At 39.4% G+C, this 16,623-nt stretch overlaps 1 protein-coding gene across 1 annotated transcript; it reads left to right on the top strand.

Annotated features, from left to right (window-relative positions):
• The first annotated feature begins 13,500 nt into the window (after window positions 1-13,500).
• Window positions 13,501-15,919, top strand: KIF2B (kinesin family member 2B). The gene has a single exon (XM_036757344.1). The coding sequence runs from the start codon at window positions 13,698-13,700 to the stop codon at window positions 15,645-15,647; it is 1,950 nt and encodes a 649-aa protein (XP_036613239.1). The 5' UTR covers window positions 13,501-13,697; the 3' UTR covers window positions 15,648-15,919.
• The last annotated feature ends 704 nt before the right edge of the window (window positions 15,920-16,623 follow it).

Raw genomic sequence — 16,623 nt, 5'->3', positions numbered from 1 at the left:
TCTATTGCTTCTTTTGTATCCCCAGAGTTTCGCACAGTGCCTGGCAAATAGTAGATGTTTTATAAATGCTTATTGGTCTAGAAAAGAGAACACAATCTTAGAATTTCAGAGTGGGAAAGGAGGTCAGGCCACCCAGGCCAAACTATAAATAACTCCAATATCCAATGCATCACTCTATCCATTACAATATATTGTCTCTTCTTCTTTACAGTAAGAATATTTAGAATTACATGGCTTTCTGAACATCCAACACCCCCAAAGTGTTTATTTATAAATATTTCTGGGAATATATATGGGAGCTATGTTATATAACAAAAAGTAGTGCAACAGGGAAACCCCACCAACTGTTCAGTAGCTTTTTAGTCCAGTCTAACATCCATAAATGAAAAATACAATTTTTGAAGCAGTGCTATAATCTATATTTTAACAGTTATTAGTTATTAAGTAAAATTGACAATAAAGGGTGATCTGAATTAGTTAAATCTTTAAGGCAATTTTAAATGAGTAGAATTTATTTTAAATACCTTTTTCTGCCAGAAAGCTAAAATATGCACATATATAGTATTAATAAAAGTTTATTATAACTCATCAAAGTATCAGTAGAAAATATAGTATTTTCCTTCTTGTCAATTCATTATAATGCCTTACTCTCATTGGACTAGCACAAATATACGTTCTACTTTTAAATGGCTTTGATAACTATCATTTGTTTCAAAAAGTATCTTAATAAGGGAGGGGACTTTTTCTTCTGTGCTACCACCACCATTTTAGTACTTTATAAGAAACCAAAAGATGTTTTCTTCTTTGAAATTTTATTCTATGCCCAACTGTCAGTGATTTTAAAGACCAGCAATATCTGTGTCCTTCGCACTAAAATTTTCTCAAAAAACTTGGTTGCTTTCTACTCATCTTTTTTCTCTCCAATATTCTCTTGTCTAGGACTAAATGGATTTGAAAGTGAATGAGTATATCCAATGGGTGTGCCAATAGTGCTTATAGTAGTCATTTTATCATATTTACTGAACAAAAAATCAAATTTCCAGCAAGTGTAATAAGGCTTAGAGATTAAAATAATTAAACAAGGTCACAAAGCAAAGCTAAGTCTCTGAGTGTAGTAAATTGTGATTCTAGTAACCTGAGATTTAAGAGGTGATTGATCTTTCCTGGCCATTTCCCATTATCAAGATTACTATGATATAAACCTGTGCCATACTGGGGAAGAGAACTCACATATCCAGGTGAACCTTCTTCAATGATATAATCTGTCTGACTGAATCCCAAGATGAATTCAACATATGGCAAGAACACGGATCTTGATATGTTCTCGTTTCATCTTCCTTACAAAAGGGCCATGATTTCTCAAGACAGCCTACGCTGACATCAGATACTAATGGAGGTGGGCTATCTACAAAGAAGGCAAGCCGTGCAGGTTTACTTCAAGTCTATGCTTTGGGATTTGGGGTATTACGATTACAATACAGCCACTTAGGCAGGGAAGAATACTAATCTTTCTGACTCATTGCTGGCCGTAAAGTTTATATTTTTATACTTATATATGCATATACTTACAGTTTTATACTTATGCTTCACATATGTGGTATTCTTCCCATTTATATGGTTTTGCAGGTGGCTGTAATCTTAACTATATTAAGATGACACAGACATACACATATGTCAATTTATGGATATATGTGTACATCTGCATTGATCCAGTAACATAGTTTTTGCTGTTGTTGGTGTTGTGTGTGTGTGTGCGCGTGTGTGTGTGTGTGTGTGTGTGTGTGTGAATACTTGCTATGGGAACACTAATAGTTCTTGTAGTAGTCATTTTATTGTATTTACTAAACAAAAATTTAATTTACTAGTAAATGAAATGAGGCTTCTAGATTAAAATAATTATATAAGATCACTAAAAATCTAAATCTCTAGCTATAAGGAACTGTGGGACTAATAACACCAAAATTTCTTTACAGTAAGAATATTTAGAATTACATGGCCTTCTGAACGTCCGATACCCCAAAAGTGTTTGTTTATAAATATTTCTGGAAATATATGTGGGAGCTATATATATATATATGTGTGTGTGTGTATATATGCATATATAGTTATAATTATGGAATATCTAAATATGTTTATATTTATGTATATGTATATATGCATATAGATATATTCTATACACAAATGTAGGGTGCTTTAATAACAAATGGTGTCCACAAAATCCTGTCATTAGAATGCATCTTCTGTATTATGCATGCTATGTGTGATTGTTTAATCACACCATTTCACTAGCATAATTTTTCATTATTTACCAGGCAACTGAAAACTCATTGGCAGGCATATTTTGTGAAGAGCAAATGACTTTAGCAATATAGGCATAATACTTAAATAGCACTTGCAGCTTCTCCAGGGTCCTCTTCTGTCATCCTCATTTAACTAAAGGCTTCATTGATATCAGTCTGAAAGCCAACAGAACAGCAAGACTGAGGCAACTTGAAGTGAGTGGAACTTTTGCTTCAGTCACGCCAAAACATTTTTTTTAAATTCTCTTTCTCAGCATGTAGTGAATTCTCTGCCAACATCACTGGGAAATGGGATAGAAACAGAATGCTATTTAGTAAAAGTAAGAGAACAAGGTATTCCCAGGATCTCTTCATCCTCCCACATTAATTAGGTAAAAGTCTGGTCAAGCAGATGGATGTATATCAAGTCCTTGAAACTAACTCTTTCTCTACATGACCCTCAAAAAGTTTTAAAGTTGATGGAATAAAAATCAGAATGTTTAAAAAGTAATAATCTTCTTATATTGTACTCCAAACAGTGCAATTTCCCTTCTGTATTCTTTTGCCTCTAGTTGTATGTTAATAATCCAATATTTATCCAGTGCCACAGGTTTTGTTGCTGCCCATTATTATTTTTTTTCCACACAAAGACACTTAAATGCAGCTATTGTCCCATATATTAGGATTGCTCTGTGGATGTGACTTTGCAGAAGTGGTAAAATGTTCGTTAGAGATTGGCATTAATTTTGGCAAAGAAACCATCTCCCATCCTTACCCAAACATGCTGTGTTTAACAAGTCTATCTGTCATGTCCCATATAGATTCCTTTTTATATAAGAAAAGGAAGAATGGTTACATCTAGTATTTAATGCCTCCTATTTAATATTTCTTTTAACAGACCATACAATATCACAGCCGATTGAAGGGTAAAACCTTTATTCAATCTGATATTTACATCCAAGGCTTGAAAATGAATTTTAAATGAATACAAATGCCTCCTCCTTCCATCCACACCATTTTCCTGCCTATCATGCATACACACAAATAGTATGAAATGGTTATTAAGATATTACATGTGCCAAAAATTTTAACTTAAGGATCTATAAATGTTTTATTTTTACTGTTTAATATTTTTTTTTATTTTTTTTGAATCTTTAATTTAAATTTATTTATTTGACATATTTAGATTTCAGCATTGCTTTTCACAATAGTTTGAATTACAAATTTTCTCCCCATTTCTACCCTCCCCCCCACTCCAAGATGGCGTATATTCTGGTTGCCCTGTTCCCCAGTCAGCCCTCCCCTCTATCACCCCCCTCCCCTCTCATCCCCTTTTCCCTTCCTTTCTTGTAGGGCAAGACAAATTTCTACGCCCCATTGCCTGTGTATCTTATTTTTTAATTGCATGCAAAAACTTTTTTTTTGTTTTTGAACATCTGATTTTAAACCTTTGAGTTCCAAATTCTCTCCCCTCTTCCCTTCCCACCCACCCTCCCTAAGAAGTTGAGCAATTCAACCTAGGCCACATGTGTATCATTATGTATAACCCTTCCACAATACTCATGTTGTGAAAGACTAACTACATTTTGCTCCTTCCCAACCCATCCCGCTTTATTGAATTTTCTCCCTTGACCCTGTCCCCTTTCGAAAGTGTTTGTTTTTGATTACCTCCACCCCCATCTGCCCTCCCCTCCATCATCCCCCCCCTTTTATTTTTTTTTATCTTCCTCCCTCTTCTTTCCTGTGGGGTAAGATACACAACTGAGTATGTATGGTATTCCCTCCTCAGGCCAAATCTGATGAGAGCAAGGTTCACTCATTCCCCCCTCACCTGCCCTCTCCCCTCCTCCCACAGAACTGCTTCCACTTTCCACCTTTATGCGAGATAATCCACCCCATTCTATCTCTCCCTATCTCCCTCTCTCAGTATGTTGCTCTCTCATCCCTTAATTTCATTTTATTTCTTTTAGATATCTTCCCTTCATCTTCAACTCACCCTGTGTCACACATATATATACACATAGATATATACATACATACACATTCACTTATATATATATATATATACACATAAACATATATATATATATATATATATATATATATATATATATATATGCATATTCCCTTCAGCTACCCTAATACTGAGGTCTCATGAATCATACATGTCCTCTTTCCATGTAGGAATGTAAACAAAACAGTTCAACTTTAGTAAGTCCCTTGCAATTTCTGTTTCTTGATTACCTTTTCATGCTTCTCTTGATTCTTATGTTTGAAAGTCAAATTTTCTATTCAGTTCTGGTCTTTTCACTGAGAAAGCTTGAAAGTCCTCTATTTTATTGAAAATCCATATTTTGCCTTGGAGCATGATACTCAGTTTTTCTGGGTAGGTGATTCGAGGTTTTAATCCTAGCTCCATTGACCTCCGGAATATCGCATTCCAAGCCCTTCGATCTCTTAATGTAGAAGCTGCCAGATCCTGGGTTATTCTGATTGGGTTTCCACAATACTCAAATTGTTTCTTACTGGCTGCTTGCAGTATTTTCTCCTTGATCTGGGAGCTCTGGAATTTGGCGACAATATTCCTAGGAGATTTCTTTTTGGGATCTATTTGAGGAGGTGATCGGTGGATTCTTTCAATTTGTATTTTGCCCTGTGGCTCTAGAATATCAGGGCAGTTCTCCTTGATAATTTCTTGAAAGATGATATCTAGGCTTTTTTTTTTTGATCATGGCTTTCAGGTAGTCCAATTATTTTTAAATTATCTCTCCTGGATCTATTTTCCAGGTCAGTGGTTTTTCCAATGAGATATTTGACATTGTCTTCCATTTTTTCATTCCTTTGGTTCTGTTTTATAATATCCTGATTTCTCATAAAGTCACTAGCTTCCACTTGCTCCAATCTAATTTTTAAAGTAGCATTTTCTTCAGTGGTCTTTTGGACCTCCTTTTCCATTTGGCTAATTGTGCCTTTCAAGGCATTCTTCTCCTCATTGGCTTTTTGGAGCTCTTTTGCCATTTGAGTTAATCTATTTTTTAAGGTGTTGTTTTCTTCAGTGTATTTTTCAGTATTTTTTTGGGTCTCCTTTAGCAAGTCATTGACTTGTTTTTCATGGTTTTCTCGCATCCTTCTCATTTCTCTTCCCAATTTTTCCTCTACTTCTCTAACTTGCTTTTCCAAATCCTTTTTGAGCTCTTCCATGGCCTGGGACCAGTTCATGTTTTTCTTGGAGGTTTCTGTTGTAGGCTCTTTGACTTTATTAATTTCTTCTGTCTGTATGTTTTGGTCTTCTTTGTCAGCAAAGAAAGAATGCAGAGTCTGAGACTGAATCTCGATGCATTTTCGCTGCCTGGCCATAATCCCAGCCAACTAACTTGACCTTTGCGTTTTTCAGTGGGGTATGACTGCTTGTAGATTACAGAGTTCTATGTTCCACGTTTGGGGGGGATGTGCCAACTCTGCCACATCAGCACTGCTCCTTCCCCAGGAACCCCCAACCCGAACTGGGCTTAGATCTTCGGCAGGCTGTGCACCCCTGCTCTGATCCGCCACTTAATTCCTCCCACCAGGTGGGCCTGGAGCCGGAAGCAGCAGCAGCCGTAGCTGCCCCACCTCCGCTGCCCCCGGGGCTGGAAGCCGAACTACGAACTCCTTCCACTCCTGCAGCTTTTCCCACTAACCTTCTCGGCAGTCTTTGGTGTTTGTGGGTTGAGAAGTCTCGTAACTGCCGCAGCTCACTGAATCAGGGCGCTAGGGCATGCTCTGCCCAGTTGCTGGTCTTGTTGGTCCACGCCACTCAGGCTGGGCTCTGCTCCAGTCCGATCCCAGCTCCCAGCTCCCAGCTCCGTGCGGGATAGACCTCACCCAGAGACCATCCAGGCTGTCCTGGGCTGGACCCCTGCTTCCCTCTGCTGTTCTGTGGGTTCTGCCGTTCTAGAATTGGTTCAGAGCCATTTTTTATAGGTTTTAGGAGGGGCTCGGCAGGGAGCTCAGGCTGGTCCCTGCTTTCCAGCCGCCATCTTGGCTCCGCCCCCGTTACTGTTTAATATTTTGATATTTGTATTTCAATGTAATAGTTTTCTGATTTTGTTTGCTTTCATTTATACATTTAAAATATTGTTCTGAGGGCTCCATAATCTTTACCAGATTGCCAAAAAGGCTCATAAAATAACACAAAAAGTTTAAAAACTCCCTTTTAGAGATATTGCCTAACTTCGAATATTATAGATTTAGTCCTAGAAGGGACGTTATAAGTCATTTAATCAAGTCTCCCTTTTTATGGAAGAGGAATTAAGTTCCAGAGAGGTTATCAGTCAGTGAACAGGCATTTTTTAAGAGCTTACTAGCTATACTATACAGCCACTGTGCTCAGTGCTGGGGAGGAAAGGGAAGGAAGAAGGAAAAAAGTCCCTGTCTTCAAGGAGCTTACATTCTAATGGCTAAGTAACATAAATAAGATCCCATAGATGATAATTGCCAGACAGTCAAACTGAAGACCTCAGACTCCAAATCCAGAGCTCTTTCCCCTATTTGCTTCGTATTTTGTCATAAGAATATGAACATTGTAGGAACCTGGTAAAAGGATGTTATACTGACAGGCAAAATACCAAGCTACAGCAATGATAAATAATATTTGCAGCATCACCTGCTGAGATCACACTAAGGCATAAGATAGTGCTGAGAGTTGGCAGTCTGGGAAGAACTTTCATGGTAGAAACTAGTCAATGGGCAGAAGCAACCTCCTCATCCCCAGAACCCTAATGACTCTAAAATGCCTTCTTCTATTAATTTAGGCTATTTTAGCTAGAAGATAAGATAAGATAACTGCTAGGCTGACTTGGATGTTTCTAAATGCCCTTGCATTAAGAGTCTCAAAGGTTGAATTCCTCAAAAAAATCACACAATTCTTCATATCTTTAGAAAATGAGGATTTGGGCAGAAACTCAAAAAAGAACATCTTAAATCAAATGGTTACCTTGCATGACTAAAGGAAAAGTTACTTGATCAGATACTTACCAGTCAATCACAGTGTCTAACACATTTGCTTAACAAAGGCTTGTTGATTTGCTAGACTCTGGAATACAAGGACAAAAATGGAACTCTTTACCCTCATGACAGTGTAGCGAACTGAGACGTGCACATTTGCAGGTATACATGAAATATATAAGAAATAGTGGAGGTGGGGGAAGAGCACTAGCAAAGGGGGACAAGGAAGTCTTCTGGTACTTACAGTGTGTTTGGAAGGAAGCTAGGGATTCCAAGAGATGGTGATGAGAAGAGAACACATTCCAGGTATAGGTGGGGGGGAGAGCCAATGCAAAGGCACAGAGAAAAATAGAAAATAAAATGTTATGGGTAAGCAGGTATGTGCAACAACCACATATCTGAAAAAAAATGGTGCCAGATACAATTTTAAGTTTAATCTGCATCATTAGAATTTACTCCAGCACTTTATTAAGTTTAGGCAATCAAAATGTAAATTTAACAATAAGTTCTTACAAGCCAATTTGAGCTTACTCTAGCATATCCATCGGTGTGGGAGGAAGGGGGAGGGGCAGGTAGGTGGTACAGTAGATACGGTGCTGTGCCTGGAGTTCAAATCCAACCGCAGACACTTACTAGCTGTGTGACCTTGGGCAAGTGACTTAACCTGTTTGCCTAAGTTTCTTCATCTGTAAAAATGAACTGGGGAAGGAAATGGCAAAGTAATCCAGGATCTTTGCCAAGAAAACCCCAGCTGGGTCACAAAGAGTCAGACATGACTGAAACAAGTAAACAAAGGAACAATAGGAATGATAGTATGTCTTTCTGGACCATAGTTTTTGGGAAGCGGAGCAATGTGTAATAAGACTAGAATGAGAGAGTGAAGACAGTTTATAAAGGGCTTGAAAAGACATGCAGAAAAGTTCATATTTGATAATAGGGAGACTTTAAAGTATATTGCATAGGGGAGTGACATGATCATCTCACTTGATTTTTTTTTCCCTTTTTGATCCTCAGGTCCTTTTAATAGCTACAAATTTGCTGAAATCCTATTATTTTTTCTGTTATTATTCCATACTAAATTATTTCACCTTATAAAAAGATTAGCCATATGTAAATTCTGAATAAAGGACACACAAAAAGAAAAGAATATAACATTTTCTCAGCAAGATTCTAGTTGAATCCAAAAGGCTGGTTCCTAACTATAAGGTTATAACTTGAGATGACTAAAGGAACATTGGACCTCTCTGATCTCATTTTGTTTTGCACCTTCCCAGTACACTTATCACATATTGCTATTTAATAAAATTATCTATGTCTTATCACTCTCGTCAAGTCCCACTAGAACTCTCCTTGGATGTGTGGTCAGCAACCTGACTGTGATACATCTAAAATCAAACTCATTTTTTTACTCCCAAAATCAATACTTTGTCCAAACTTCCCTTTTTCTACCAAGGGCACCAACCACCCTTCTAGTCACTGAAGTCTGTAATCCTAGATTCATCTTACTCTTCTTCATCACTTCCACACACACACACACACACACACACACACACACACACGCACACACACCCCAAATCTGATCAGGTGTCAAGTCTTATGAAGTCTACTTTCACAACCTCTCAGTCATCTCTTCTATCCATTCACACAGACAATGCCGTACTCCAGGAGTACATCACTTCTCACCAGAACTAGAGCAATAACTTCGTGTTTGACCTTTTACTTTCCAGCTTCTCCCTCTTCCATCCATCCTTCACAGACCTGCCTAAACAATTTGAACAATGAATAGATATGATTATTCTACTATCCTACTTAAAATCTTTGTCCAGCTTTATAGAATTTTAATATTTTCAAAGCCCTGTACATATATTAGCATATTTAATCCTCACAATAGCCCTTTGAGGTAGATGCCAGTACTATATCCATTTTGCAGTTGGGCAAACTGAAGCTGTGAGAGGTTAAATGCTTCTGAACAGGAAGACACAGTAAGTATCTGAGGCAGAATTAAATCTCAGATCTTCCTGACGCTAAATTCACTTTCACTACTCCATCTAACTACAAACTTATTAAAGTCCATTACATTCTGGCTCTAGCCTACCTTTCTAGGCTTATTTCATATTATCCTCCCTGTACAATCCAACTGACAGACTTATTTGTTGTTCTCAGTTCTTAAAATTCTGTCCTCCATGCCAAAGATGCACTTCCCTCTTCACCTTAGAATTGTTAGCTTCCTTCAAGGCTCAATTTAAATGACATCTCTTATGGGAAACCTTGTTTCCCCTTTGAGTTTCAATCCTCAATGCCCAGCTGGTGCCCACCATACAGAAGATGCTTAATAAATGCTTACTCATTTTATTGCTGTGATTAATTTTAATGTCCCTTTCTTCACATTATCACGTATTTACTTTCTTCAATGAGCATTTTTGTCCCTGTAGTAGATAAGCTACTTTATAGGGACTGTTTTTGTTTCTTCTGTCTGTTTTCTCACCACCTATTTGATGTGTACTAAATCCTTGTTGAATGAATGAATGAATAAGGGCAAAGACTGTGCCTTTATTAAACTATGTCTTTTCCCCCTCATCTGGCACAGTATTGTGCACACTGCAGACAATAAATGTTTGTTGAATTTTTTAAGTGTATAAATGCATAAAGTGGGGTACGAAAAAGCCCCATTATGTTTCCTAATTGTTGAATAAACATGACAAAAACAGTATGACTGGAAGTATCCTTAAAAAACACATTCTTATGACAATTGCTATGGGCTGACCTAACTATATTCATTCACTTTGTAAGTAAACATTGACCATTAGAGCATTTATAGAAATCATGTAAAAATTGCCAATTAGTCAATGCCCCTCAATAGGCTCAGCAAAAGATGGCTTCAAATTAATGTAGTTGTCATAGTAACAAGCTTTGACTATGGAATGCAAGAGCATCGTTTGGATTTCACTGGCTTCGTTAAGTCCAGTACATGAATAAATGTTGAAATGTCAGAAATCAAAAATTTTAGTTATTGTGGCAAAATGTCATTCATATAATCTAAGTCACTATCATTATTTTTCAATAGATCTAAGGTTAGCAAGATGTGACCCTGATCTCTAAAGAGAACTTTTTTAGGAACCGGAAAGGTTTAAGGCCTTTCCTTCAAAGAAATCCAGAGAAACATCCTGAACGCTTCTGAAGAACAAAATCAACTCCCAGTTGCTTCCATGTACTGGGGAAACCCAGACCCTTTCCTCCAACACCCGCCCCACCCCCAACCCTGAGGAGCGATCAAACAAACAGAACAGCTGCTGGGTGTCTATTTAGGATGATGCTCAAAGGCTGCTTATTTGATGCATCTCTCTTGGGAGATGAGTATTTAAAATGAAACTAGAAATCACATTCCCTCCCTTAAAGCAATCTTGACAGGCTCCAAACAGGGACTGTACCTGTGACTAATCAATGCAAATTACTGAACTCATTTTCTGAAGGTAAGAAAGTAAAACTATTCTACCCTCAAAAAAATACAGCACCTGAGGAGGTTTGGAGACAGAAGCAATTTTAAATAAACAGGTTACATCATTTGGTTATGTCTAGTACAAACATCCTTAGTAGTTAAAGAAATTTAGCAAGCATATTCAAGCTCATTGTAGACAGGGATCATGTCTAATACTTTTAAATATGCAATAGTCTTTATCTTTAAAAATGTGTCACCTATCACCGTTATGGATAAAGAGTAAATACTGATTAAATACATTATTTGTCTATTGTTCCTGATTTAAACTGATTTCTCTTTTACAAAAGTTATATTTCCCCTGTCCCTCGAGGTCCATTCACTAATTTGATGTCTTGTGGGGGCAGAAAAAGCCCCTTAATCTCTCCAGTCCTTAGTTTCCTTATTTCTTAAATCAGAGGGTTAGAACAGATGATCTCATAGGTGTCTTGCTGTTCTGAAATTTTATTCCATGAAACAGTTTCTTTATCATTGCTCCTACTAAGTCATTTTCCCAGGGATATATGCTTATTAAAAAGAAAAAAAAATGTGTTAGAGAGGTTATTCAACTCATCCTAACTCCTGTCAATTTTTCTTTTAGCCTCATAGTAAGCAATTTCTCTCGAACTCAATGGATTCTACTTTTTATTCATGTATTCAGTATTCATCTATTCTGTAAATACTGTATTTATAAAGTTCATACTATTTGCAAGGAACTGTTGTAAGTACTGTAATGATTCTTTTCTAATTACCATGTTTAGATGTTCTCTCCTCACTATATTTGCAGGGATGGGAAGGTGGGGGTGGGAGGGGTGGGGGGAAGGGAGGTGTCTGTGATTTTATTGGTGTCAGAAACTTCCCATGTGGAAACTCTCATGGATATAAACAAACAACTCTTCTATAACTCACATATACATATACATATATATATATATATATATATATATATGCAAGCAAGTATACATTAAACCAAAAAATCATTCCAAAATGATAAGTAGTCAGAGGATATGAATAAACAGTTCTCTAAAGAAGGTAAGTAAAATCAAGTAAATAACATACACAATGAATACAACTATGTAAATGGAAAGAACTGCCACAAAATAACATGAAGTAGTTTTACAGGGAAGGGTAATAAAAATTGGGGAGATCAGAATAGTCTCAAATAGTTCAGTCTTGAAGGAATCTATACATTGTGTGATGTCCAGGTAAAGAAGAAATGTGGGTGATCTTGAGGATTGCTAGCTAGGGCTCAGGGTAACCAGGAGATGGAATATTATGCACAGTGAACAAAAGGTAAGACAGTTTGGCTGAGACTTAGCACTTAGCACAGTGCCTGGCACACAGTAGGGGCTTAGTAAATGTTTATTGATTGGGAGATTGAAGTTGAATATTGTATAACAAACCAGGAAAAGGAGGTTGTGGCCAAATTCTAATGGATTTTAAATGCTAAACCCAGAGATTTATATTTTTCCTAGAGGCAAGTAGAAAACAGGGGACTTCTTGGGCAAAATAGTGACATCAAACTTTTAGGGACATTATTGAAGGTTGAAATCTGTGTTGGTAGATATTTTTGGGGGGAGGGGGAGAAGTCATAGATCCTTCCAATTTTTTTTCAACTTTGTCCACATTGTTTGAAAGTTTTCAAATTGTTTTTTGAGGATATAGACAGAAGATACAGCTTTCGGGGGCCTTCTGGTGATTCTCTAAAGTTTATAGTTTTGTATTTTGCAGTTACAACCTCTGGACACACTTATCACTTGTCACTACAGAATTTAAAATTGAAGTACACAGTAATTATTTACAATACATGGTTGTGTATGTGATGGTGGCTTGGGGAAAGGGAAGAACTGAGAGGGAAACCATCTCATTTCCCTTTTCCTAGGGTTGAGGCTAAAGTCCCAGGGAATGTTTTCCCTCCACATCTTCATCTCCTGGCTTCCTTAGCTTTTATTCAGAGCTCAGCTAAGATCCCATTGATTAAGATAAGCCTAGATTTAGAACCTGTGGTCTTCTAGGTCCTCAGGTGCAACCCTTATGCAAAGGGCTGCACTTGAGGATCTGGATGGGCACATGTGGACTCGAAGACTCAGGTTCCCCACTCCTATATCTAGACCCTTCTCTCTCTCTCTCTCTCTCTCTCTCTCTCTCTCTCTCTCTCTCTCTCTCTCTGAAAATTTATGCTGTCTATAGTTCGTTTGCATGTTGTCTTTCACATTGTAGTGACAGCTCCCTCAGAGGGAGGGATTCTCTTTTTTCTTTCTTCATATGCCCAACACAGCACAATGACCATCACACACTAGGCACTTAACAAATGCTTATTGACTTGACTTAACAGAAAAGGGTCTGTGGCATTTATGAGAAGTAGAAACTGAAGCCTCCGTCCAAGTCCACCCAGAATCATCTGGGAAAAAAAATAAAGTCACCTTTGCCCCTGCACAGGTGTTTCCCCCTCCCTCTCTGAAAAATCTCTAACGGTGAGGGGCCCCCTCCGCACTGGGGCTTCAGATATAGCCATACCTCTGGACAGACTTGATTGGGGGAAGTCTCCAGCAAATTATTGAGTATGCGCTCTCTGCCTGCTGTCCAAACACTGGCGTAGCCCTGAATTCTGGGGCTCCCTTCAGCTCTAATTAGACCTTGAGTTCTGGATATTTCTCCCAGGGCCTGGGGCGAAGCACGCCTTGACACTTGAGCCTCCCCGCCCTCATTGTGACGCCAGTTGCCGCACACCTGGCCGGTCCTGCGCCCTGCTCCCCCATTCACACAGCAGCGCCCTCCTTAAGGGCCCTTCAACTCTCTGGCGCTGTGTCTTTGCACCTCTGGATGACTCAGGTCCTTCCTGCTCCACTTCCAGCACCCCTGCTGCGGCAGTTCGACCCCTGGTCCAAGTCTTTCCATCATCCACCACGGCCAGCCAGTTGCCTTTCCAAGTTTCACCTGGCTCCACCCCTCTGAAACGCATGAGTCCACACTTCGGATCCATTCACATCGGCATCTCCTTAAACATCAGGAGGAGTGACGGCAGGGTCCACCCTGCAGTCGTCGCTTCCGTCAACAGCAACAGCGTGACGGTGGAGTGGGTTGAGAAGGGCACCAACAAGGGCAAGAAGATCGATCTAGCCACGGTGTTCCTGCTAAACCCGGGACTGGCCACTCCAGAATACCCCCAGCCGTGTAGAATCCAATCTCCCCTGCCGTTGTCCGCGCTCTATTCAGCCAAGGGCGATAAGAGCTTGACAAACCATTGGGCTGTGCATCCGCAGAAGACGGAGACGGCTTCGGGGGACAATGCAGTGACCTTCAGTGAGCCTATCTTGGTGAAGCAGAGAAAGTCACACTGCCTACGGGAGATTGAGAAACTACAGAAGCAGCGGGAGAAGCGGAGGCAACAGTTTCTGGAATTTCAGGCCAAGAAAGCCCTAAGTGTTAATGCAGTTAGTCCCAACTATGAAATCATGTGTATGATTGAAGACTACCGTAGGCAGATGGACTACTCCAAGATGCTTAGCTCAGAAACCACAGACGACCATCGAATCCGTGTCTGCGTTCGCAAGAGGCCACTCAATGACCAAGAGACCTTGTTGAAAGACTTGGACATCATTACCATCCCCACTAGGAACGTGGTCATGGTGCATGAGTCCAAGCAGAAGGTGGATCTAACCCGCTACCTCGAACACCACACCTTCCGCTTTGACCATGCTTTCGATGACACTGCCTCCAATGAGTTTGTGTACCGATTCACTGCTCAGCCACTGGTGGAGAACATCTTCCACAAGGGTATGGCCACTTGCTTTGCCTATGGTCAGACTGGCAGTGGGAAAACCCACACCATGGGAGGAGACATTTCTGGCAGAAACCAAGACTGTTCCAAAGGCATTTATGCTTTAGTGGCTGAGGATGTCTTCCTAATGCTCAAGAAGCCCACTTATGAGAAGATGGACCTGAAGGTCTATGGGACATTTTTTGAGATTTATGGGGGCAAAGTCTATGATTTACTGAACTGGAAGAAGAAACTCAAGGTCCTTGAGGATGCCAAGCAACAAATCCAGGTTTTGGGACTGCAGGAACAAGAAGTATGCTGCGTAGAAGATGTGCTGAACCTCATTGAGCTAGGTAGCAGCTACCGGACTTCAGGCCAGACATCTGTCAATGCCCACTCTTCTCGGAGTCATGCAGTGTTTCAGATCATCCTTAAGAGGAGAGGGAAACTATATGGAAAGTTTTCCCTCATTGACCTAGCTGGGAATGAAAGAGGAGCTGACACCTGCAGAACCAGCAGGCAGAGGCAGCTAGAAGGGGCAGAGATAAACAAAAGTCTCTTGGCACTCAAGGAGTGTATAAGGGCATTGGGACAAAATAAATCTCATACCCCATTCAGAGCCAGTAAGCTGACACAGGTGCTTAGGGACTCATTTATAGGCCAGAACTCCTCCACCTGTATGATTGCTACAATCTCTCCAGGGCTGAGTTCTTGTGAAAACACACTCAATACTTTAAGGTATGCAAACAGAGTGAAGGAATTAACTTTTGATGCTAGGCTCTTAGGCTATCTCCATCCACATGGGCACCAGGAGTCAAAGCTACTAGATAAACACATTGTGACCCCAGCAGGGAACCAGGAAAAGAGTGATTATAAAATATTTTTAGGAAGTGAGGAAGAAGAGGATGAGGAAGATGAAGAGCAGGTGACATCTTTTAAATCAGATAAAAAAAATTCAGTATCATACAATGAATCCAGCCAGTGGCTCAGAGCTTTTTTAGAGATGGCAGATGGAATAAGTTATGATGTAGATTTCTGTGCTGCCCAGTTAGAGTCCATCTTGGAGCAGAAAATTGTTTCTCTGAAAGAAATCCAAGGAAGGGTGAAATTATTTCGGGAAAGCCTCCAGAAGGAAAAGCCTGGCAATTGAGAAAACCAATGTCAAAAGAACAGTTTTGAAATGATGGATGCAGTGCTGAAATTTCTAACTATCTTACATGTGAAAATGGTCCAAATAGCCTGAATGTAAACACCGTTCTACTCAAAAGCTTAAAATCTCTTAAATTATGCCTGTCATCAATGTACTCTTCTTTCTTCCTCTGCATTGTGTTTCAGCTGGGTGATAGGGGAGAGTTTTGTAATTTGGAGACCATGGAGTTTTGGGAAAAGAGAGATTGTTAGTGATTAAAGGGATTTTCAATTTAATTCAATTCAGTAAACATTTCTTAAGCGCCTACTATGCGCCAGAACTGTTGGGGATAAGATTAGCAAGATGAGACACTTGTGAGAGGTACAAAAAGAGGCAAAAGACAGTCCCTGCCCTCAAGGAGCTTACAGTCTAATGTGGAGGAGCCTTGACATCCTGGAGCATGTCTAGAACAAGTGGAATCAAGCTGAAATAGAAACAGAGGTCACTAAATCATATGTAAGGATCCCTCCAGGACACATATTAACTTAGAAAACCACATATTGATATCATCTGTTTTATGGGGTTTTTATGGTGATATTGTTACATATTTCCTGATTACATTTAATCTAGTTCCCACTGCACTGGACTCCATGTTGTAGACTCCATGTGGCCTATTGATCTAGAGAAAAGAGATATGCTACACAGCAATCGGGCTTTTTTGTAATTCAGTGAAATGGATGTTGCTGTGGGGGAAAGCAGATTGGATGTGGGGTCAGAAGCCCTGGGTGGGAATTCAGTCTCTGCCTCCTTGAGTCCTGACTCTATCACTGTATGCCAATATACAAGTCACTTGAGTGCTCTTAGGCTGTGGAGAATGGAAAGTCCTCACCTGTAGAATGGGGAAGACTAAAGGCTGTTGTGATTATCCAAACGGCTAATGTAACTACTTTGTAAACTATAAGATGCTATGTGAGTACGAGTTCCTACTATCAAAGGA

Source organism: Trichosurus vulpecula, chromosome 4 (assembly GCF_011100635.1).
Source record: "Trichosurus vulpecula isolate mTriVul1 chromosome 4, mTriVul1.pri, whole genome shotgun sequence".
In the NCBI taxonomy this organism is placed as follows: Eukaryota; Metazoa; Chordata; class Mammalia; order Diprotodontia; family Phalangeridae; genus Trichosurus; species Trichosurus vulpecula.
This window is presented reverse-complemented; position numbering and strand designations above follow the sequence as displayed.

Excerpts from the sequence above, each read along its gene's own strand:
- KIF2B (XM_036757344.1), top strand. The coding sequence starts at position 13,698 with ATGAGTCCACACTTCGGATCCATTCACATCGGCATCTCCTTAAACATC.